Source organism: Salvelinus namaycush, chromosome 9, assembly GCF_016432855.1.
Source record: "Salvelinus namaycush isolate Seneca chromosome 9, SaNama_1.0, whole genome shotgun sequence".
Taxonomy (NCBI): Eukaryota; Metazoa; Chordata; class Actinopteri; order Salmoniformes; family Salmonidae; genus Salvelinus; species Salvelinus namaycush.
In genome coordinates, this window is record NC_052315.1 from 23,399,521 (window position 1) to 23,424,186 (window position 24,666).

Consider the following 24,666-nt stretch of genomic DNA (forward strand, 5'->3'; position numbering starts at 1 on the left):
TCAAAAACAAATCAAATTTTGATAAACTCCCATATCTATTGGGTGAAATACCACAGTGTGCATTCACAGCAGCAAGGTTTGTAACCCATTGCCAAAAGAAAAGGGAAACCAGTGAAGAACAAACACCATTGTAAATATCATTTATATTTATTTTCCCTTTTGTACTTTAACTATTTGCACATATGACATTTGAAATGCCTTTATTCTTTTGGAACTTTTGTGAGTAATGTTTACTGTTATTTTTTTATTTCACTTTTGTTTATCTATTTCTCTTGCTTTGGCAATGTAAACATATGTTCCCATGCCAATAAAGCACTTGAATTAAAAGAGACTCTCTTTGTGTGACACCACTGACTGAGCTTTCACTGCTCATTATATTGTGTCCAATCATTGAGCAGCCAGTGTGATGACTGTTTATTTACATGCAGCAGCAGGAATGGCAGCCATTTGGCAGTTTGGGCCAGGGTCTAAAACCCTCCCACATTGTGCTACATGGTCCTACTCTGTACCCTGCTCACGTTGACTCAGTCTCACACACTGGAGTGCACAGAGACTTCGCTATCTAACCTACACATCACACTGAGCTCTCCTTCCCAAACACCTCTAATTCCAACATCCCATCTTATACCCTCTCTCCCGTGCACTCACACAGACACGATTCAAAAAGCTTCCACATTAAAAAATATATTTATTACAGCATCAGCTACTTGTTCCATCATAATTACACATCCATGCAAACTCAGCCACCATTGCACAACAGAAGTGGGAGGACATTGATAATAACAGCTACCTGTAAGAGACTCTTTCCCGCTCATTAAAAAAGAAGTGTAGGCTATATTCTCCTATGCGAAAGTTTGTTTCACCTCCAAAGACACAAGGCTTGTCCATGACTAGGTATCAGGTGCTAGTTACAACTGGTCAAATCAGACCACCACTGCCCAGACAAACAATGTACAACACTTTTCGTGAGAGATGTCTTAAAGACCAGTGATGGACCATCTGTGCATTTGACATGCAACATGAAAAGCAGGTGAAGCATTCCAAGTATTAGAGGGCTGGTCTGCATTTCAACAATACTGAAAGGCCAGCATGCACGCAGCAATACAAACACATAGGAGGGCTTGGTGCTAAACTAAAATTGCACACAGCCACAAAACAAAGAGGCAAGTCATTCAGCAGTATGGCAATAGAGGTCATCACATGCAGATGCACAATATGTCTGATTGCTGAACAGAAGGTCAGATCCAGACATGAAGCAGGGAGCAGCATTGCAATCCAAGGGAAGCAACTGAGACAGAGCAGAACAGGGAAACACTTTGTGGCAAGAAGCTGGTCCTCTGCTAAACAGCCCACAAGAAAAGAGAGAGAGAGCAAGACAAGACAGACGTCTCCAAGACAAGACATAGAACTTCAACTACAAGGCATCACATGCAACTACACATTGTAACTAACACTCTGGAGGAATTACACAATAGTTTATACTAAACATTTTACACATAGCACACATATAGTTTGGTCTAGCACTTGAATGGACCACTCCTAAGGGAGGAATTATGACGGCACTTCAGGGTCATAATAAGTGGAAAGCTTTAGTTGCCACTGAGACAGACATCAAAACACAATGACCATAATCAGTTACATAGTCATTCACCAACAGATATGACACAAAACCAGTGATAAACAAGTCTTTGAACATAATAAAACATGGGTGAAAGAAATACAATATAAATACAAAATCAATTGATATAGACAAAAAAAAAAACTTGCCAGTACTTCAATCCAGCATTGAGAAAAATGTACAATAATCCTAATTTCTATTCACATAGCTCTGAAATGTCAATGCTCCAAGATGTCAAGAATTATATATTTTGCTTATGTCTCCCTCAAAAGCTGGATGCACACAGTAGTTTTTAAACTTTTAACTCCATTGATAAATTAAGTGCTCTGAACAAGTCACCAGGCTTTCCTCTGGTGGGCTTAAATAATGCAAACAAGACATTGACGCCCAACTTGCACAATGCTTGTTTCTCACTTATAAGGGCAAGGATGCATGCCATGCATATAGCACAGACACCTCAGGTCAAGGCTACTCTAGGAATAAAATAGAAGGTATGGGACTGCTGCTGGAATCCATGCTGCAGCCTCTCACCACTACACACTGCACTTTCACTAGCCATGATCTAACACCATGACAATCACTAAACACAGAGGACACTAGGCATGAGAATTCAACCTTATTGGAAATATGCTGCCACAGTATATAGATGGTAGAATCATGAACAGGAAGGTATTGTATCAAGTGGTTTTACAGATTGTTACAATTGAGACTTGCATTGATTACCATTGAAACAGAAAGGACAGTTCCCCACGGGTACATTCAAGGCACTTCGACATTGGGCAGAGAGGAAATCATAAAAGGTCACTATTGCAAACAATATAAATAATACTAATTGTAGGATATGTGCAAGGAGCAGGTTACAGTATATCTAAAATATATATACTGTATGTATACTGTAGTCAGGGGACATGGAAGACTAGAGAAAAAGGCTATAGAGAGCCTGGGACGGTTACACGGAGGTGATTTTGTAAAATGGGTTAATGGATGCTGATATGGCTGAAATTGTCCAACTATACAGTAAAATAAGGACCCGAGGAAGGTACTCATTAGTGACAGTATAAAATAAAGTAGTAGTGATAGGGTGAATGACCTTGTTGACAGTGCCCAGGAGAGGGTAGGTTACAGTATGTTGGTTGGTGAAGCTGGAATATTGACTACGCAGCTTCATGTTTACTATCACTGTGATAAAAGGTTTTGTGTTATTTATTGTTGCAGGTTATGGAGGCTTTACTGAAATAGGTGATTGGAGCTTACTGTACTGGATATTGATGGAATACAGTTATTGGTGAGCCTTCACAACATTGGAGAGTGAGGAGGAGATTAGCTTCAGGTAATTACTATTGATAGTGTACTAAGTAGTCATTGAAGTTGAAGTACCATTCTTTGCCACTCACTCCGTGGCCATCTGCTCAATGTGGTCGCTCAACAGCTTGTACTGCTCTGTAAGAGAGAAACAGAGAGCTCTTTTCAATCAAAACCACTAAGCACATTTTTCCAGTTATAAATACATTAGTCTCAGAAAGCCTGTCTCCCCAACGGGCTCAGGAGAGGCAAAGGTGGAGACATGACCCGCCTAACAGGCGCTCCTTAAAACCCACCAGCTTAACCCGGAAGCCAGCCGCACCAATGTGTCGGAGGAAACACCGTTCAACTGGCAACCGGGGTCAGCCTGCAGGTGCCCGGCCCCCCACAAGGAGTCGCTAGGGTGCGATGAGCCAAGTAAAGCCCACCGGCCAAACCCTCCCCTAACCCGGACGACGCTGGGCCAATTATGCGCCTCCTATGGGACTCCCGGTTGTGGTACAGCCCGAGAATGAACCCGGGTCTGTAGTAACGCCTCTAGCACTGCGATGCAGTGCCTTAGACCGCTGCGCCACTCAGGAGGCCCCTACTAATATATTTTTTAATACGTTTAAAACAGTTTGAACAGTTTAAACAGGTGAAACAAAGTGAGGAAGGTTGGTTCATGTAGGGGTACCTTCATTTAGGTTCCCAATAACTGCTTGCTTCTTCAGGAAGTCATTGCAGAGTTTCTTACTGAGCCCAAAAGCCAGCATGTTGTGAGTGAATGTCCTGAAAGCAGACACTAAGAGTTAACTGACCATGAGATACAGTATACAAACCATGCAGATGCCTCTCCTCCTCAGATGGAATGTTACTTAGAAGTTGTTTTTTTGTCCATAGGCATGAGTATGTCACCTCACTCACCCCAGTTGGCCAAAGGCAATATTCTCGTCGACTTTAGAGCTGTCATCTTTCTCTTCCTGGGTCATATGACACCACTTCTCTCTGGAGAAAGATAAGAGCAGAGAGAAGTTAGGGGTCAAGGTCTCCAAGTTTACCTCTGACCTTCTACCCACACCAAAACAACAAACCAGACATCATTGGAATGAGATGAAAATAGCAAAACGTGAAGAAAACCTTTTCAAAGGCAAACACGTCAAACTAAAGCGATGGCATGCTGGATATTGCGTGTTAGATTGCGGTTCTCTCTCTGATTGGGGAACAGAGAGAAATGTCTGTCCAAAAGCTTTGGGAAGCTTTATAACCAGTGTAGTCATACATATGTAGTCATATGTACAACTAAGAAAACAGAGGACCTTTTTTTATTTTAGCAGGGAGTCACCATTGAGACCAGTGTCTCTTTTTCAAGGGAGCCCTGCATATACAATTTAATAGAACCAAAAAATGGAATACAATATAAAAAAAGTTAAATACAGCATGACACAAATTTAACAGATAAATATACACAAAACACAATCAACTAAAACAAACGCATTCTTCATTATAAAATTCCTCTGTCCACTCTCAACTGCCCCAGGGACACTAAGGCTACTATGTGTAATGCTTTTGGGAGATTATTCCAAACATATGGAGAAGAAAAACTAAAAGGCTGATTTACCTAACTCTGAAGACACCAAATGAGTCTCCAGAGATAACTAACCCTGTGAACACGATTGATAACTTGACCTGATCAGCACCACAACATCACACACCCGTCCACTCACACTCATACATACACATAGAAGGTACAGGAGGATTTCTGAAATAAATAATACAATAAACTTAATGTCAATACCCATGAAGAACATAGCTATTAAGTGCTACAACACATTAAAGTAGAACGGTGTGTTTTTGTCATGCTCATTGTGGCTCAGTAAGACAGCATTCAGCATGCAGTGGAATAAGACTTAACAGTAGCACTTTGTAATAACTCCACGTAATAAAGCATTTATAATGGGTTAGTAAATCACTTATTGATAAACCTTATTAATGGAGCAATGATTAATAAATTAATATAGGTCTTTATAAACCATTTATTAATCATTAGTTAAGTATTTTTGCATGGCCTCATCTACAGTGTGGGCTATTTATACTTTATAAATGTTTTGAGTGACCAGTGTAATTTCTCACCAAAAGATGGACATGCCATTGGTAGACATTCCAGCAGTATCTGCTGCTCCTTAAAAACTTATTGCTGCACGGATACCTTTTACGGGATCATTTTCGTAAACAACCGCTGAATTGCAGCGCGCCAAATTCAAAAATAATACAAAAAATATTTATAATCATGGAATCACAAGTGAAATATACCAAAACACAGCTTAGCTTGTTGTTAATCCACCTATCGTGTCAGATTTTGAAAATATGCTTTACAGCGAAAGCAATCCAAGCGTTTGTGAGTGTATCAATCACTGCTAGAACAGCTAGCCTTAAATTAGCATGGTCACGAAAGTCAGAAACGCAATAAAATAAAATCGCTTACCTTTGATAATCTTCAGATGTTTGCACTCACGAGACTCCCAGTTACACAATAAATGTTATTTTTGTTCGATAAAGATTCGTTTTATAACCAAAAACCGCCATTTGGTTTGCACGTTATGTTCAGAAAACCACAAGCTCGTTCCGGTCCTGAAGGGCAGACGAAAATTCCAAAAAGTATCCGTTATGTTCGTAGAAACATGTCAAAGGTTTTTTATAATCAATCCTCAGGTTGTTTTTAACATACATAATCGATCATATTTCAACCGGACGGTAAACTGTTCAATACTACAGAGAAAGAAAATGTCGAGCCACATCTCTCCTGCGCAGGAACTAATCAAAGGACACCTGACGCGTTTTGATAAATCTCGCTCATTTTTCAAAATAAAAGCTTGAAACTATGTCTAAAGCCTGGTCACAGCCTGAGGAAGCCACTGGAAAATGAATCTGGTTGATACCCCTTTAAATGGAGGAGTTGCAAGCAATGGAAATAAAAAATGCACTTCCGGGTTGAAGTTCCTCAGGTTTTCACCTGCAAAATCAGTTCTGTTATACTCTCAGACAATATTTTGACAGTTTTGGAAACTTTAGAGTGTTTTCTATCCTAATCTGTCAATTATATGCATATTCTAATATCTGAGCCTGAGAAATAGTCCGTTTACCTTGGGAATGTTATTTTTCCAAACATAAAAATTCTGCCCCCTAGCTGAAAGAGGTTATTAAGGTCTCACTAATATATATTGTTGAAATTCAAAATCAAATAGCTAAATGATCCTCAGTATGACCTTCTTAAAACAAATCCATATAGCTTAGTAATACCCTTCACCCGGATTAGACTCTGATGTGATATTTTTAAAGATATAGTTCAGGATAGTTCAGCAAAATAATGTATTCCAATATTTGTTTCCTTACCTCGTAAGCAGTCTATGGACGGCTCTTAATCTCTTGTGGACAGATTCTGCATGTTAACCAAATAATGTGTAGTGAAGAGATGGAATGCGTAGGATAAGGAGCTGCAGTAGACCTAGTGTTTGGGTTTTCAGCACGGATTATTTGGACATACCAGGATTTGGCGAAGACGGTGCTTTAACTTGGACTGCTTCGCATCGTGGTGAAATTAACAGCAAGGGGGTGGGGGCAGACAGTTTCATTTTGTGAGGGTGGAGACTTTGCAAACCAGAACTCCCTATTTCTAACATGTATGGACCCAGAATTTTATCATGCAGCTGACCAAATTACACAGGATTTTAGTTCTAGGTTAACCGAGATTCTAAAACTGGGTGGTTCGAGCCCTGAATGCTGATTGGCTGAAAGCTGTGGTATATAAGACCATATACCACGGGTATGACAAAATATTTTTACTGCTCTAATTACATTGGTAACCAGTTTATAATAGCAATAAGGCACCGCGGGGTTTGTGGTCTATTGCCAATATACCGCGGCTAAGGGCTGTATCCAGGCACTCCGCGTTGCGCCTAAGAACAGCCCTTAGCTGTGGTATATTGGCCATATACCACACCCCCTCTGGCATTATTGCCTAATTAGACTGCTATAAGGGGTGACTGCCAATCCATACTTTTGGTAGAAAAGTCACTGCCAAGAAATGCTTATAGCATTTTCGGACTGAAAACATTATTTTACTCAGCATAGTGTATCCGAAGTTACACATCACATTATTACAACAGTGTGACTGTTTTGGAATAACATTTATTATATTTTCTTAAACACCCTCTGTATTGTGTGATTATTGTTAAACCATAGATACACTACATGGCAAAAGTATGTTGACATCCCTTCAAATTAGTGGATGCGGCTATTTCAGCCACACTTATTGCTGACAGGTGTATAAACTCGAGCACACAGCCATGCAATCTCCATAGACAAATATTGACAGTAGAATGGCCCATACTGAAGAGCTCAGTGACTTTCAACATGGCACCGTCATAGGATGTCACCTTTCCAACAAGTGAGTTCGTCAAATTTCTACCCTGCTAGAGCTGCACCGGTCAACTAAGTGCTGTTATTTTGAAGTGGAAATGTCTAGGAGAGAAAATGTCAAATCCACCAAGTGGTAGGCCACACAAGCTCACAGAACGGAACCGCCAAGTGCTGAAGCACGTAGCGTGTAAAAATGGTCTGTCCTCGGTTGCAACACTCACTACAGAGTTCCAAACTGCCTCTGGAAGCAATGTCAGCACCGGAACTGTTCGTCTGGAGCTTCATAAAATAGGTTTCCATGGCCTAGCAGCCACACACAAGCCTAAGATTGCGCTCTCTGGAGTGATGAATCACGCTTCACCATCTGGCAGTCCAACGGAAGAATCTGGGATTGGCGGATGCCAGGAGAACGCTACCTACCCCAATGCATAGTGCATAGTGCAAATTGTAAAGTTTGGTGGAGGAGGAATAATGATCTGGGGCTGTTTTTCATGGTTCGGGCTAGGCCCCTTAGTTCCAGTGAAGGGAAATAATGCTACAGCACACAATAACATTCTAGATAGACGATTCTGTGCTTCCAACTTTGTGGCAACAATTTGGGGAAGGCCCTTTCCTGTTTCAGCATGACAATGCCCCCGTGCACAAAGCAAGGTCCATACAGAAATGGTTTGTTGAGATCGGTGTGGAAGAACTTGACTGGCCTGCACAGAGCCCTGACCTCAACCCCATCGAACAGCTCAGTGATGATTTGGAACGTCAACTGCGAGCCAGGCCTAATCGCCCAACATCAGCGCCCAACCTCACTAATGCTCTGTGGTTGAATGGAAGCAAGTCCCGGAAGCAATGTTCCAACATCTAGTGGAAAGTCGGGACCAACTCCATACTAATGCCCATGATTTTGGAATGAGATGTTTGACGAGCAGGTGTCCACATACTTTTGGCAATGTAGTGTATGTTCTAGGGGCCATTTTGAGACCTTAAGGAGCATCAGGTACTGCTGGAATGTCTATCTATAATTAACTAGGTTACTAACATGTACAAACGTGACAGTAATGATTAAACTATTTACTAATCCATTGTAAATGCTTTATTACATGGAGTTATTCTAAAGCGCTACAGACTTAACATGCACTGGTCGAGAGAAAAAAATTATGTCACATGCAACAGGCCCTACTAAAGAGAAACCCCTCATGCTGCAGATAAAAGTGAACATGTCAGCATGCAATCATCTGTGAAAACAGAATACCTCGCCATCATGAAACTAACAACTCTTTTAAAACACTGCTTTATGCTCGAGGCAAATGTATTCATCCATGAAATTAACCCAAACAAACAGAAATAACAACAACCAAACAAACAAGAAGTGCATAAGTAAACGCATGCCTTTCTGATGCTCGACAAGCACGCAGTAAACTTTGTGGCACTTATGACAAGTAACGCCCACACCATGATCAAAATTAGGAAAATTGTATGCAATCAACATTAATGTGTATTAACAAGAGAAACACACTTTTAATTAGTCTAAAATAGATGGCTTTGAGCTATGACAGACACAGTGGATACAGTGAGTGAGAGGAGAGGTTCATGCAGATATCAATATGACAGTAACTATCCTACTGCTCCAATGCTGAGCCTATTATTGAACTACAGTACAAGGATCTGCCCTTACCCTGTTCTGCTTGTGCTCAGTGAAGCACATCCTGAACAGCGCAAATTAAGCCTACGGCTCTTTCTAGATTTTCAACTCTCTCACTCTGTCACAATGTTGAGCATCCCTCTGTTCCTTTCTCGGTTCATCCCTTTATTCTTCCTCTCTCTTTCCCTTGTTCCTCACTTTCACTTGTTCCTCGCTTTCACTTGTTCCTCGCTTTCACTTGTTCCTCGCTTTCCCTCCCTATCTCTCTGTCTACCAGTGTTAGGAGGAGCAGACAGATAGGACAGACCTCTCGTCTTTCTCTTCCTCATCCGTCCCCCTGCCCGGCAGCAAGGCACAAGGAGACAAAGGGTTAAAGACACATGCAAAGGTTGAGAACAAGAGCTTGGGAGAAGAAACTGGTGGCAACAGTCAGAAGCTCAACAGCAGTTTGAGTGAACTACAGACAGGTATACAGTGAGCCGTCCTTGAATTCCTAATTTGTGTTGAAACTCACCACATTCCCTTACCCCTCATTTATACACACAGACAAGACAAGTGCTCACAAACAAAGAGACAAACCTCCCACCTCTTGAAAATACACCCCACATTCACGCATACGTTTCATTCAATCTATCCATCTACTGCACTCTATTACACACTCCCATTTTATCCTCTGTTCGCACTACACAGGCAGTAAGCGGAGCTTTGTAGTAACATCCCAGTTTAGTGATATAACAGCCGTATCATCTTTCATCTCCCCTGCTGGTACATCAGTTTCTCACCTGGTGGTAGGTGACCTCTTCTTCCTCTCACAGTGGACCGCATCAAAGAACGCTGCGTTCCAAAACCTCAACGTATGCCTGTCACCAGAGACACCACAACACATCTATTAAACACCAACAAGGTAGGACAATAATTCACTACCTCATTGTTATTGTGTGGATTTTAAATAATCTATAACCATGAATGTAAATGAACATCCATCTCATACCAGATGGGTTGCTGTTTCAGGTGTGTGTACAGGTACACCTTCTCGTTCTCCACTTTCTTCTTCTCTGGAGGCACAGAGGACACTATAGAGGACAGGCAGAGAGAGCAACTGATAAAGGCAACCCATACTTTGAGGCAAGAGAGATGTAATTTGTCCAGTTGGCAGGTTGGTTATAAGAACATGTAAGGACATGGAGTTATAAATCAGACTAATACAGGAACTGACTTGCTTGTATCTTAAACTTTTGATGGGTGTGTACCCTACAATCAACAAGAGATGAGATTGACGTACCTGGTGATTTGGGCTTTACCTCGACTGGACTCTCTGCCTCCCTGGGTCGAAAATAGTTGGGAGGAAAAGTCGGTAAATAAACTGACTAAAACCGTGCTTAGAAGAAACATTATTGATTGGTTATTAACAGGAATACATCTCACTCATTCTTTCGAGCGGACGCCCTCAGCTTGCTCTCCAGGCCTCCAAAGAAGCCTTTGACTTCCGTTTTGGCAGCAGAGGAGTTCTTCAGGAGCCGCTCGGCTGCGTCCTTCTTGCCAGACAGCCAGGAGTTGGCCTTATTCAGGTAGGAGTCCATGGCTACAGGCGGCTGCTGCAGCAGCTCAGTGGGGGATGGCTGGGACTTACCTGAGGTCCAGGGAAGGATCCTTTTACTATACACCACCATGCCCTAATCATGTTTCCTATTGATTATGAATAGGTACCGCGTAGAGCCTAATAGCAAATTAATAGCACAGTAATAGCAAAGTAATAGCATTATAATAGCACAAATTCTAATACCCCACACATGCAGATGCACACATGAATAGTATGTACAATAAGCTTAAACTGACTCCGTGGTAATGTTGCAACCACAAAAGGGTACAACCCTGACCGTTGACCCCTCCCCATTAATGTTGGGAAACTGGGAGGCCATTAAGAGAGGGGAGAATAAGTCTCTCATTTGTGGTTCTAAACAGGTACACATCTCACCAGTGTGGTAGTAAGTGAAACACATGGTCATGAGGTTTTTAGCTGGACTGTAGTCATCCATCTGATAGCACCTGCAACACACACACTTATGTAATGGGGATATGATTGTGCAAATAATATTGTACAATGAAATACACCCATTCCCTCATGTGTGACTTAGGTCTAGACAAAGAGCTTTGCACACAACACCTATACATATTTGACCACACACACAAACGTGTTCACATTTTGTTCTCATTCTGAGATGGAGCCGAGCGTGGAAGTTGTTTTGTCTTTACAAACTCTTCAGGGAATGAAGCCATTGTGTAAAACCCATCAATACAATGTAGCCGGTGTAGAGCTCAAAGTCTCCCAACAAAAATAAATGAAACAGGGAAAAAATAAGCACTTAACAAAACATGAAACAGTTGAAGTGAAAGAGGGAGTCAGACTTACTCGAAAAGAACAACTGCAAAAGACTGCACCAGCCTGTAGAATGTTGCTTCACTCACACACTTGGAGTTGCAGCGCTGCAAATAAAGCCATGTGTCTTTAGTTACCATAAAACTTTAAATATGTAGCACCAGCAGCGAAGCTGTGCTGATAACTGTGCCATTACTGTGCGTCTATGTGCAGAGACATACATATCTCTGTGCTTACATACTGGAACTTACCTGTGCACTGACGTATCTGGCAAACCACTCCCTGCCCTTGCCATTTTCTCCACTGCACAGCTCCCCAAAGCGAGCCTTCTCCTCCTGGTCAAAGTCCTCCCTGAGAGAAAAGAGGTTTATACAGACCCACCTTAAACAGTGACTGAACTAAAATAAAACGCAACATGCAACAATTTCAAAAACTTTACTGAGTTACAGTTCATATAAGGAAATCAGTCAATGGAAATAAATGCATGAGTCCATTATCTATGGATTTCACATGACTGGGAATACAGATAAGCATCTGTTTGTCAAAGATACTGTAACGGTTTTCTTCCAGGGGTGAAGGAGAGGACCAAAGTGCAGCGCGGCTAGTGTTAAACATGTTTAATGAAGAATAATACAAAATAACAAATGTGCAAAAACCGACACAGACCTATCTGGTGCAGACAATCACAGAGACAGGAAACAAACACCCACAAAATCCCAACACAAAACAAGCCTCCTATATATGATTCTCAATCAGGGACAACGATTACCATCTGCCTCTGATTGAGAACCATATTAGGCTGGACATAGAAACAGACAAACTAGACACACAACATAGAATTCCCACCCAGCTCACGTCCTGACCAACTACACATACAAAACAACAGAAAACAGGTCAGGAACGTGACAGAACCCCCCCCTCAAGGTGCGAACTCCGGGCGCACCCCTAAAACTCAAGGGGAGGGTCTGGGTGGGCATCTGTCCGCGGTGGCGGCTCCGGCGCAGGACGAGGACACCACTCCACCACTGTCTTTGTCCCCCTCCTTAGCGTCCTTTGAGTGGCGACCCTCGCCCACGACCTTGGCCTAAGAATCCTCCCCAAGGCCCCCACATGATTTAGGAGGTAGCTCAGGACAGAGAGGTAGCTCAGGACAGAGAGGTAGCTCAGGACAGAGAGGTAGCTCAGGACAGAGAGGTAGCTCAGGACAGAGAGGTAGCTCAGGACAGAGGGGCAACTCCGGACTAATGGCAGCTCCGGACTGAGTGGCAGCTCCGGACTGAGTGGCAGCTCCGGACTGAGTGGCAGCTCCGGACTGAGTGGCAGCTCCGGACTGAGTGGCAGCTCCGGACTGGGTGGCAGCTCCGGACTGAATGACCGCTCCGGACTGAATGACCGCTCCGGACTGGAGGGCAGCTCATGACTGTAGGGCAGCTCATGACTGGAGGGCAGCTCATGACTGGAGGGCAGCTCATGACTGTAGGGCAGCTCATGACTGGAGGGCAGCTCATGACTGGAGGGTAGCTCATGACTGGAGGGCAGCTCATGACTGGAGGGCAGCTCATGACTGGAGGGCAGCTCATGACTATAGGGCAGCTCATGACTGTAGGGCAGCTCATGACTGTAGGGCAGCTCATGACTGTAGGGCAGCTCATGACTGTAGGGCAGCTCTGGCAGCTCCTGACTGGCTGGCGTCTCTGGCAGCTCCTGACTGGCTGGCGTCTCTGACAGCTCCTGACTGGCTGGCGTCTCTGACAGCTCCTGACTGGCTGGCGTCTCTGGCAGCTCCTGACTGGCTGGCGTCTCTGGCAGCTCCTGACTGGCTGGCGTCTCTGGCAGCTCCTGACTGGCTGGCGGCTCTGGCAGCTCCTGACTGGCTGGCGGCTCTGGCAGCTCCTGACTGACGGACGGCTCTAGCGGCTCCTGACTGACGGACGGCTCTAATGGCTCGGGACAGACGGGCGGCTCTAATGGCGCTGGGCAGACAGATGGCACAGATGGCGCTAGGCAGACAGATGGCTCAGACGGCGCTGGGCAGACGGATGGCTCAGATGGCGCTGGGCAGACGGATGGCTCAGACGGCGCTGGGCAGACGGATGGCTCAGACGGCGCTGGGCAGACGGATGGCTCAGACGGCGCTGGGCAGACGGATGGCTCAGACGGCGCTGGGCAGACGGATGGCTCAGACGGCGCTGGGCAGACGAGCAGTGCAGGCGGCGTTGGGCAGACGGGCAGTTCAGGCACCGCTGGGCAGACGGCAGACTCTGGCCGGCTGAGACGCACTATAGGCCTGATGCGTGGTGCCGGAACTGGAGGTACCGGGCTGAGGGCACGCACCTCAGGGCGAGTGCGGGGAGGAGGAACAGGGCTCTGGAGATGCACTGGAAGCCTGGTGCGTGGTGTAGGCACTGGTGGTACTGGGCTGGGGCGGGAAGGTGGCGCCGGATATACCGGACCGTGAAGGAGGACACGCGCTCTTGAGCACCGAGCCTCTCCAACCTTACCAGGTTGAATGGTCCCCGTAGCCCTGCCAGTGCGGCGAGGTGGAATAGCCCGCACTGGGCTATGCAGGCGAACCGGGGACACCACCTGTAAGGCTGGTGCCATGTACGCCGGCCCGAGGAGACGTACTGGAGGCCAGATATGTTGGGCCGGCTTCATGGCACCCGGCTCGATGCCCAACCTAGCCCTACCAGTGCGGCAAGGTGGAATAGCCCGCACTGGGCTAAGCACGCGTACTGGGGACACCGTGCGCTTTACCGCATAACACGGTGTCTGACCAGTACGACGCTCTCTCACTCCACGGTTAGCCCGGGGAGTTGGCTCAGGTATCCAACCCGGCTTCGCCACACTCCCCTTTAGCCCCCCCCCAAGAAATTTTTGGGTGAGCCTCTCGGGTTTCCAGCCACTCTGCCAAAGGCCTCTTGCCTTTTTCCACATTTTGTTACATTACAGCCTTATTCTAAAATAGATTTAAAAAAAAATCCTCATCAATCTACACACAATACCCCCTAATGACAAAGCAAAAACAGGTCTGGAATTTTTTAAAACTGAAATCTCACATTTACATAAGTATTCAGACCCTTTACTCAGTACTTTGTTGAAGCACCTTTGGCAGCCTTGAGTCTTCTTGGGTATGACGCTATAAGCTTGGCACACATGTATTTGGGGAGTTCCTCCCATTCTTCTCTGCAGATCGTCTCAAGCTGTCAGGTTGGATGGGGAGCGTTGCTGCACAGCTATTTTCAGGTCTCTCTGCCTTTATTTCTTGCGCCACCCCAGAAATAACCCCCTTGATAGGTGCCCTGCTATGAAAATCCACGCAGGAAACATTCCACTCTGATATCTTTTTGAGTCTTGACACACACTTCTTCTGCTCTGCAGACACACCAAAAAATCAAAAATAAGACCACATCTTATGACTTTCACTGACTCCAAACTTTGTTCCAACACATTCCAGATTTTCCTAGGAGACATTAAAAGGATTTCCCAAATAGCATTCATCCAAAACCCTGACTCAAAAACGAGTCTAGTGGTTTCCTATTTTCCAACATAGCTTTCCTTCTTTTGTTTCCCTTTTTCTTCGCCACTGTAACCCACCCATTCTCACTTTCTGTACTATTAGATTCACTCGACTCACTAGCAGTTTCAAACATTGACCTCAGTTTCCGCCAACGAACGTCTACCCTGACATACACTGTCAACTGTGAGACCTTATACAGATAGGTGTGTGCTATTCCAAATCATGTCCAATCAATTGAATTTACCACAGTTGTACTCCAATCAAGTTGTAGAAACATCTCAAGGATAATCAATGGAAACAGGATGCACCTGAGCTCAAGGATCTTGAGTGGCGCAGCGTTCTAAATCAAATCAAATTTTATTTGTCACATGCGCCGAATACAACAGGTGTAGAGACCTTACAGTGAAATGCTTACTTACGAGCCCTTAACTAACAATGCTTTAAGATGTTTTAAGAAAAAAATAGATAAGTAAAACATAAAAAATAAAAGTAACAAATAATTAAACAGCAGCAGTAAAATAACAATAGTGAGGCTATATACAGGGGGTACCGGTACAGGGTCAATGTGCGGGGGCACCGGTTAGTAGAGGTAATTGAGGTAATATGTACATGTAGGTAGAGTTAAAGTGACTATGCATAGATTATAAACAGAGAATAGCAGCAGCATAAAAGAGGGGTCTGGGTAGCCCTTTGATTAGCTGTTCAGGAGTCTTATGGCTTGGGGGTAGAAGCTGTTAAGAAGCCTTTTGGACCTAGACTTGGCACTCCGGTACCGCTTGCCGTGCGGTAGCAGAGAGAACAGTCCATGACTAGGGTGACTGGAGTCTTTGACAATTTTTAGGGCCTTCCTCTGACACCGCCTGGTATAGAGGTCCTGGATGGCAGGAAGCTTGGCCCCAGTGATGTACTGAGCCGTACGCACTACCCTCTGTAGTGATGAATCCAGTCAGGATGCTCTTGATGGTGCAGCTGTATAACTTTTTTTAATAGCTTCAGTCTCCTAAGGGGGAATAGGTTTTGTCGTGCCCTCTTCACGACTGTCTTAGTGTGTTTGGACCATGATTGTTTGTTGGTGATGTGGACACCAAGGAACTTGAAGCTCTCGACCTGCTCCACTGTAGCCCCGTCGATGAGAATGGGGACCTGTTTTGGTTCTCCTTTTCCTGTAGTACACAATCATCTCCTTTGTCTTGATCACGTTGAGGGAGAGGTTGTTGTCCTGGCACCACACGGCCAGGTCTCTGACCTCCCTATAGGCTGTCTCATAGTTGTGGTTGATCAGGCCTACCACTGTTGTGTCATCGGCAAACTTGATGGTGTTGGAGTCGTGCCTGGCCATGCAGTCATGAATGAACAGGAAGTACAGGAGGGGACTGAGCACACACCCCTGAGGGGCCCCCATGTTGAGGATCAGCGTGGCGGATGTGCTATTACCTACCCTTACCACCTGGGTGCGGCCCGTCAGGAAGCCCAGGATCCAGTTGCAGAGGGAGGTGTTTAGTCCCAGGGTCCTTAGCTTAGCGATGAGCTTTGAGGGCACTATGGTGTTGAATGCTGTGCTGTAGTCAATGAACAGCATTCTCACATAGGTGTTCCTTTTGTCCAGGTGGGAAAGGGCAGTGTGGAGTGCAATAGAGATTGCATCATCTGTGGATCTGTTGGGGTGGTATGCAAATTGGAATGGGTCTGGGATAATGCTGTTGATGTGAGCCATGACCAGCCTTTCAAAGCACTTCGTGGCTACAGACGTGAGTGCTACGGGTCGGTAGTCATTTAGGCAGGTTACCTTAGTGTTCTTGGGCACAGGGACTATGGTGGTCTGCTTGAAACATGTTGGTATTACAGACTCAGACAGGTTGAAAATGTCAGTGAAGACACTTGCCAGTTGGTCAGCGCATGCTCGGAGTACGCGTCCTGGTAATCCGTCTGGCCCTGCGGCCTTGTGAATGTTGACCTGTTCAAAGGTCTTACATTGGCTACGGAGAGCGTGATCACACAGTCATCCAGAACAGCTGATGCTCTCATGCATGCTTCAGTGTTACTTGCCTCGAAGCGAGCATAGGGGTAATTTATTTGTCTGGTAGGCTTGTGTCACTGGGCAGCCCGCGGCTGTGCTTTCCTTTGTAGTCTGTAATAGTTTGCAAGCCCTGCCACATCCGACGATTGTTGGAACCGGTGTAGTACGATTCAGTCTTTGTCCTGTATTGACGCTTTGCCTGTTTGATGGTTCATCAGAGGGCATAGCAGGATTTCTTATAAGCTTCCGGGTTATAGTCCCTCTCCTTGAAAGCGGCAACTCTACCCTTTAGCTTAGTGCGGATGTTGCCTGTAATCTAAGGCACCGCATCGCAGTGCTAGAGGCGTCTCTCCTGACCCGGGATCGATCCCGGGCTGTATCACAATCGGCCGTGATCGGGAGTCCCATAGGGCGGCGTACAATTGGCCAAGGGTCGTCCCGGTTAGGGGAGGGTTTGGCCGGGGTAGGCCGTCATTGTAAATAAGAATTTGTTGTTAACTGACTTGCCTAGTTAAATAAAATTTAAAAAATACATTGAGTCTCACAGCAAAGGGTTTGAACACTTATGTAAATAAGGTATCTGTTTTTTATTTTAATACAGTTGCAATAAAAAATTAAAACTTGTTTTCCATTTGTCATTATGAGGTATTGTGTGTAGATTGATGAGGGAAAAAAAATATTTAAATATATTTTAGAATAAGGCTGTAAGGTAACAAAATGTGGAAAGCCAAACATTGGCAGTAGAATGGCCTTACAGAAAACCTCATTAACTTTCAACGTGGCACCGTCATAGGATGCCACCTTTCCAAATAGTCAGTTCGTCAAGTTTCTGCCCTGCTCGAACTGCCCAATTCAACTGTAAGTGTTGTTATTGTGAAGTGGAAACGTCTAGGAGCAACAATGGCTCAGCCGTGAAGTTGTAGGCCACACAAGCTCAGACAACAGGACTGCTGAGTGCTGAAGCATGTAAAAATGTTCTGTCCTTGTTTGCAACACTCATTCCCGAGTTCTAAAATGCCTATGTAAGCAACGTCAACACAAGAACTGTTCGTCGGGAGCATAATGAAATGGGTTTCTATGGCCAAGCAGCCACACACAAGCCTAAGATCACTATGCGCAATGCCAAGCGCCGGCTGGAGTGGTGTAAAGCTTGCCACCATTGGACTCTGGAGTAGTGGAAACGCGTTCTCTGGAGTGATGAATCACGCTTCACCATCTGGCAGTCCGACAGAAGAATCTGGGTTTGGCGGATGCATTGTGCCAACTGTAAAGTTTGGTGGAGGAGGAATAATAGTCTAGGGCTGTTTTTCATGGTTCGGGCTAGGCACCTTAGTTCCAGTGAAGGGAAATCTTATCTTTACAGCATACAACGACATTCTAGACGATTCTGTGCTTCCAACTTTGTGGCAACAGTTTGGGGAAGGCCCTTTCCTGTTTCAGCATGACAATGCCCCCGTGCACAAAGAGATGTCCATACAGAAATGGTTTGTCGAGATAGGTGTGGAAGAATTTGACTGGCCTGCACAGAGCTCTGACCTCTAACCCATCGAACAACTTTGGGATGAATTCGAACGCCAACTGCGAGCCAGGCCTAATCGCCCAACAGTGCCGACCTCACTAATGCTTGTGAATGAATGGAAGCAAATCCCTGCAGCAATGTTCCAACATCTAGTGGAAAGCCTTCCTAGAAGAGTGGAGGCTGTTATAGTAGCAAAGGGAAAACCAACTCCATATTAATGCCCATGATTTTGGAATTAGATGTTCAACAAGCAGGCGTCTACATACTTTTGGTAATGTTGTGTACCTTTTTTAAAAAGGTAGGGGCGTGGATCAGAAAACCAGTCAGAATCTGGTGTGACCACATTTTACCTCATTCAGCGTGACATCTCTTTCACAAATGTTGATCAGGCTGTTGATTGTGGCCTGTGGAATGTTGGAATGTCCCACTCCTCTTCAATGGCTGTGCGAAGTTGCTGGATATTGGCGGGAACTGGAACACGCGCCCGTACACGTTGATCCAGAGCATCCATAACATGCTTAAAGAGTGACATATTCAAATTGCCATTGATAAAATGCAATTGTGTTCATTGTCCGTAGCTTATGCCTGCCCATACAATAACCCCACCATTGGGCACTCTGTTCACAATGTTGACTTCAGCAAACCGCTCGCCCACACAACGCCACACACGTGGTCTGAGGTTGTGAGGCTGGTTCGACATATTGCAAAATTATCTAAAACGATTTTGGAGGTGGCTTATGGTAGAGAAATTAACATTAATTTATCTGCCAACAGCTCTGGTGGACAGTCCTGCAGTCAGCATGGACATTTCACACTCCCTCAACACATCTATGGCATTGTGTTGTGTGACAAAACTGCACATTTTAGAGTGTCCTTTTATTGTCCCCAGCACAAGGTGCACCTGTGTAATGAATGACCATGCTGTTTAATCAGCTTCTTGATATTCCACCCCTGTTCAGGTGGATGGATTATCTTGGCAAAGATGAAATGCTCACTAACAGGGATGTAAACAAATTTGTGCACAACATTTTATAGAAATAAGCTTTTGTGCGTATGGAAAATTTCTGGGATCTTTTATTTCTGCTCATGAAACATTGCGTTTATATTTTTGTTCAGTATTGTACATTCATAATAGACCCTCATAAAAGACCCTATCCATGTTTAAGTACCACTGTAAAATAGTTCATTCTAGCTACACATACTGTACAGGCCCTCAGGGACAGACCCACACCACCCCACATTCAGAGAATCCAGGGTGTTCTTACTTTCCATGAAACACCTTCTCCACGTAAGCCTTCATGAACTCCTGATTCTCCACTGCCTCTACCCCAAGCTCTGCACTGTGATTGGACGAGGAGGATGAGCGCCGTGAGTTCCACTGCTGGGAGTGTGGGTCCATGTCATTCTCACTGTCTGCCGACTCTGTGGCATCACTGTCCCCGTCCTCTCCCCCACAATGGTGGTGGGAGCTGGGCATGGGGGCCAGGGGTACAATGGAGGCAGGCTCTGGGAACAGCGGCTCAGAGGAGAAAATGTCTGTGTGGAGCAGCGCCCCACTAGGAGGACTTGCAAATGAGGGGGCTGTATCGCCTGAACATGAAGGGATATCAAAGTCTATGAGGTTTTCCACAGCTACCTCCTCCATTGTTGAGGACAGAGAACAGAGATGGTAGAGCTAAAGTAGACAGAAGGCTCTTCAGACGCTCTCATCCACGAGGGGCGCTGTAGCAGAACGGACTCAATGCCCACAGACCCAGTGCACGCTGTGAAGAGAGGAGAGAGGGAATTGTTACTTATAACACTCATAGAACAACTTTAATCAAATAAGAAAATATAATGATGTACAGTAATGCTGTTGATATGACTGTCTGGATATGGACGGATATTGTGTTCTCCATCAGTATTGAAGCTGTCCTCTTATACAGCTCTGTATCTAAATGTTGTCCTCTGCCCATTATTTATTTCACCTTTCTTTAACCAGGTAGGCCAGTTCTCATTTACAACTGCGACCTGGCCAAGATAAAGCAAAGCAGTGCGACAAAAACAACACAGAGTTACACATGGGATAAACAAAGAAAATCTATATACAGTGTGTGCAAATGTAGTAAGATTAGGGAGGTAAAGCAATAAATAGGCCATAGTGGCGAAATAATTACAATTTAGCATTAAGACTGGAGTGATCGATGTGCAGATGATGATGTGCAAGTAGAGATACTGGGGTGCAAAAGAGCAAAAAAAGAACAATATGGGGATGAGGTAGTTGGGTGGGATATTTACAGATGGGCTGCATACAGGTGCAGTGATCGGTAAGCCGCTCTGACAGCTGATGCTTATAATTAGTGAGGGAGATAAGTCTCCAGCTTCAGTGATTTTTGCAATTCGTTTCAGTCATTGGCAGCAGAGAACTGGAAGGATAGGCGGCCAAAGGAGGTGTTGGCTTTGGGGATGACCTGTGAAATATACCTGCTGGAGCGCACACTATGGGTGGGTGTTGCTATGGTGACCAGTGAGCTGAGATAAGGCGGGGCTTTACCTAGCAAAGACTTATAGATGATCTGGAGCCAGTGGGTTTGTCGACGGATATGTAGCGAGGGCCAGCCAACGAGAGCATACAGGTCGCAGTGGTGGGTAGTATATGGAGCTTTAGTGACAAAACGGATGGCACTGTGATAGACTACATTCAATTTGCTGAGTAGAGTGTTGGAGGCTATTTCTTCTGAAGTTAAGCCATTTTGCTTCTCTGTCAGGGGAACAGAGTTTTTCCTGCTTTTGCCCTGATCCTGGATCTGGCAGCTCTGCCAGTCTAACCCCCAGGCTGATGTCTGGTCTGATCCTGGATCTGGCAGCTCTGCAAGTCTAACCCCCTGGCTGATGTCGTCTGACTGAAAGACTGGGGATATTATTGAGGAGGACTCTTATATAATACAGGATTGGGACAGTTGGACTGTAACCCAGAATTAGTGAACACACACGCACACGCCGATGCACCAAACACGCCGCAATGTTTTATAAAAGTAAGAAAATAAAGAAATATGGCCATTCATGTTGCCCATTTTTCACACTAAACACACACAACCCCTTTTCAATTGTTCATGTCAAATTAATGAACTACAGCCTACTCTGTTGAAACCTGAACATGCCTCGGTCCTTGTGATAAAGCTGTGAGAAAGAAAAAGAGTTGTGAGATTTCACTCTTGACATTTTGGTATATTTGATGTTAGCTAAAATAGGCCTTATCTGACTTGTTCTCAAAATGTCAAGAGTGAAATCTCCCAACTCTTTTTTTCTCTCAGCTTTATCACAAGGACCGAGGTGAGCCGAGCTGAGTGAGAAAAAGCAGGTTTCTCTGTTGTTGTTGTTCCCACTGCAGTACTAACGGCACGGCAGAATCACCTTCCAGATACGCCATTGGCCTATGCACTGAGCCCCCCCTGGCTGCCCTCTGAGTGAGGTGGAGACCTTCAGTTGAGCTCAGGAAATCTCAGCGGTGAGTGCACAGGCTGAAGTATTTCTGCTTCCCGAGCAAGAGAACAGGCCCCCAGTCCTGCCCAACCACCCACACACTCTCCCTCAGGGGATTGAGCATAGAGGACGGGGACGGGGCGCTTTTCATCACGATGATGGGATACTGAAAAGCTTGAGTAAGTAGGTCTACTGGATTTATGACTTGAGATGTGAGAGAGGGGAGGGGGGTTGTAGAAAGATACTGCATTGCATTGATCCATGTGTACGATCCAGGCTGTAATGAAATGATACACTGAACATACGTACATGTACTGTAGACAGGATCTGGTACCTAGTTTTATATTGCAGACAAACACATCTCATCTTTTTATTATCAAAATGAATATCTAGGTGTATCTCTTTCATCGTAAACTAATATCTTGTTTCCAACAATCTAAAGTGGTCATTACATAAAGTGTGACATTGTTCTATTATGAGGTCTTGTTATCATGTAAAATATGCCCTTGCAAACATTCATGTGAGGGCATGACACATAAAAGCCATGTTATACTTATGTCCCCATGTTCACCCCAGGAAATATTATTCAGTAGGCTAGTCTCTCCACAACCATCATCCAAGCAACATACTCTATGTGATAGACTGAGTAGAGGAAACATCTTGTCAATTCAGTGTGGATGATATCATTTTCTGATTTTCTTCCTTCAGTCCTCACTGGCATTTTAAAATGACATCTCATGGCCTGCAGGCCAGGAACTGAAGTCTTGCTTGCTTGGAGTGTCCTCCCTATAATCGCTTAGCTATAAAATCTAAATGTTCCTTACCCCAATGTAGGAGGGCTGTTGTCCAGTCCAGACGCCTGACTGTCCTGACTCAACCCAGACTTTGAGAGGAGGGTGAACTGGTTCAGTCATATCTAATCACAGGCATTTGGACACTTGAATGTCCATGTAGGCTGCCCCTCTCTTCCATGGGAGTGGACTAGCAACATAGATAAGACTGACTGAGTGCATAACTAAACATTTCACACTGAAGGGAATGTGGGAGAGAAAAGGCTGATGACTGATAAGGGAGGTTTGGAATCTTGTTTCGTTATGCCTTGCTGCTAGTGCTATGGCTGGATGCTGTATATATGATCTGACCTAACATGACATGGACACAGCTAGTTCAGAGAGAAAAAGGCGGTCTAAAATAAAAGACTTAGAGGACATGCATTACTCACTCCAATTTGGTAGGCAAAATTCGGTTTTCTTTGCAAAGTAGGCATTTCACATAGCTCATTGTTCTTTTCACATGGCTGTTTGTTTCTTTGGTGCATCATCTCACAACAACTTGAATCTGAAGCAGAGAAAACACGTCAGTCTTCCAAGCTCCCATTGTTTGTCCAAGAATCAATCAAGTATGATACCCAACAAACATGTCCTGCTGGAGACCAACATCACTATATTATTAACGACTTTTCCCAAATAAGTCAAACCCTCCTCCCCTTCATAACCTTGATCAAACAAGGTCACTTAAATAGAGCTACCATGGCGACAACCGAAGATAAGCTGTTAAGACCACTTGGACACGACAGCAAAGCAGGAGCCAGAAGAGACAACAGTCACTGTGTGAATGACCATATACATATTAACAGGAAGTTAATCTTCCATGTGCAGTTCCAGATAAAACCAAAGACAGCCCCAACGCCAAACAAAACCAATGAGTAGCTATTATGAGTAAGTTTCATCACTAACACCAGCCTGCTCCTACTAGTACTTTTAACTGGTGTATGAAATGTACTCTCTATAAATAAAGTTATTATACATGAATAAAATAAAAACAACACATTTCCAACCTGATATGGCAATGGTACTTTTATCAAAGATAGAGCTAGTTAGAGTGACACTGCATCGAAACGATGTATAATTGTTTTGGGCAAAATGCAGTAGCTACTGCTACTGGAGGGGGGGGGGGGGGGGGGGGGAACATAAAAACGACTTATATTTTCATTTTTAATTCAACCATTACTTCAGTAACCTTAACTTGAAAGCAAGGAGACTAGATCTCTTTTCAGGAAATAGATCGAATACTGTAAACAACACCTATTAGGTTAGGAGGTATGGTGGTTTACTCGTATATTTAGTGTTCCATTTTTTTTTTTAAATAGCCCATGTTACGCAGCCAATAAACATATATAGGGTTGCCAGTGCCTGCCAACACCACCACTTGACATCTCCAGCAATCTGATGATGAATGACAGACATCTAGTAGGCCTACAGTGTGAAATCGAAATAAGATTGTATATGGCTTGTCAATAAAACACACCAAATTACAAGCGTATGTCGAGAAATTGATTATATTAAAACATATGATATAATAACAGTACATTTCCTTTACAGTTGTACGTACACGAAATGTCCCAGGTTGAGGGGTTTAATCTTCCCTGTATGCGTCGGAGCCTGCTCACTTCAGTAGTCTCAAAACAGGCATGCGCAATCAAGCACGAATGTAAAGTGGGGGTGGGGAACCCAATGACGTCACGAAGTATCCCGTTCATGTCGTCTCGAAAACTCGGGCCCTCCGAGTTAAAATGTGTTAAAACTGAACGTAAGTTATTTGCGTAGAGCTTCTTATTGGTTGATTCTAATATTTCCTTAGTGGTAAACTCTGGAATATTTTTTCCGTAAGCAAGTCAGACATTTTCGAGTTACCGAATTTTTAACGTTTTTTGTTGTTGTTCCCGATAGGCTATGAACACGGAAGTAGATGTTTGACTCCGCCTGGGTCCATGCTATTGGGATCATTGGAACGTCCCAACTCTGTCGTGGCACTATT

General features: G+C 44.5%; 1 protein-coding gene across 4 annotated transcripts; it reads right to left on the bottom strand.

Annotated features, from left to right (window-relative positions):
* Nucleotides 1-668: 668 nt before the first annotated feature.
* On the bottom strand, nt 669-24,326 carry kiaa0513 (KIAA0513 ortholog). Of its 4 annotated transcripts, XM_039001147.1 has the most exons (13): nt 24,241-24,309; nt 23,072-23,187; nt 19,653-20,150; nt 11,583-11,682; nt 11,365-11,438; nt 10,930-11,000; nt 10,380-10,584; nt 10,237-10,277; nt 9,946-10,027; nt 9,737-9,814; nt 3,827-3,907; nt 3,597-3,691; nt 669-3,058 (listed from the first exon to the last, which is right to left on the bottom strand). In XM_039001147.1, the coding sequence occupies exons 3-13, from the start codon at nt 20,030-20,032 to the stop codon at nt 3,009-3,011; spliced, it is 1,257 nt and encodes a 418-aa protein (XP_038857075.1). In that variant the 5' UTR covers nt 20,033-20,150; nt 23,072-23,187; nt 24,241-24,309; the 3' UTR covers nt 669-3,008. The 4 variants fall into 4 exon arrangements, 3 of the variants coding, with proteins under 3 accessions (XP_038857075.1, XP_038857074.1, XP_038857076.1); XM_039001146.1 differs by lacking the exon at nt 23,072-23,187 and having other exon boundaries at nt 24,241-24,326; XM_039001148.1 differs by lacking the exon at nt 23,072-23,187 and having other exon boundaries at nt 24,218-24,304.
* Nucleotides 24,327-24,666: the final 340 nt, after the last annotated feature.

Coding starts and splice junctions, on each gene's coding strand:
- kiaa0513 (XM_039001146.1), bottom strand. CDS start 20,032: ATGGAGGAGGTAGCTGTGGAAAACCTCATAGACTTTGATATCCCTTCA. Junction 10,585..10,929: donor TTTCACTTACTACCACACTG/GTGAGATGTGTA, acceptor CCTGGACCTCAG/GTAAGTCCCAGCCATCCCCC. Junction 10,278..10,379: donor GCGTCCGCTCGAAAGAATGA/GTGAGATGTATT, acceptor TTTTCGACCCAG/GGAGGCAGAGAGTCCAGTCG.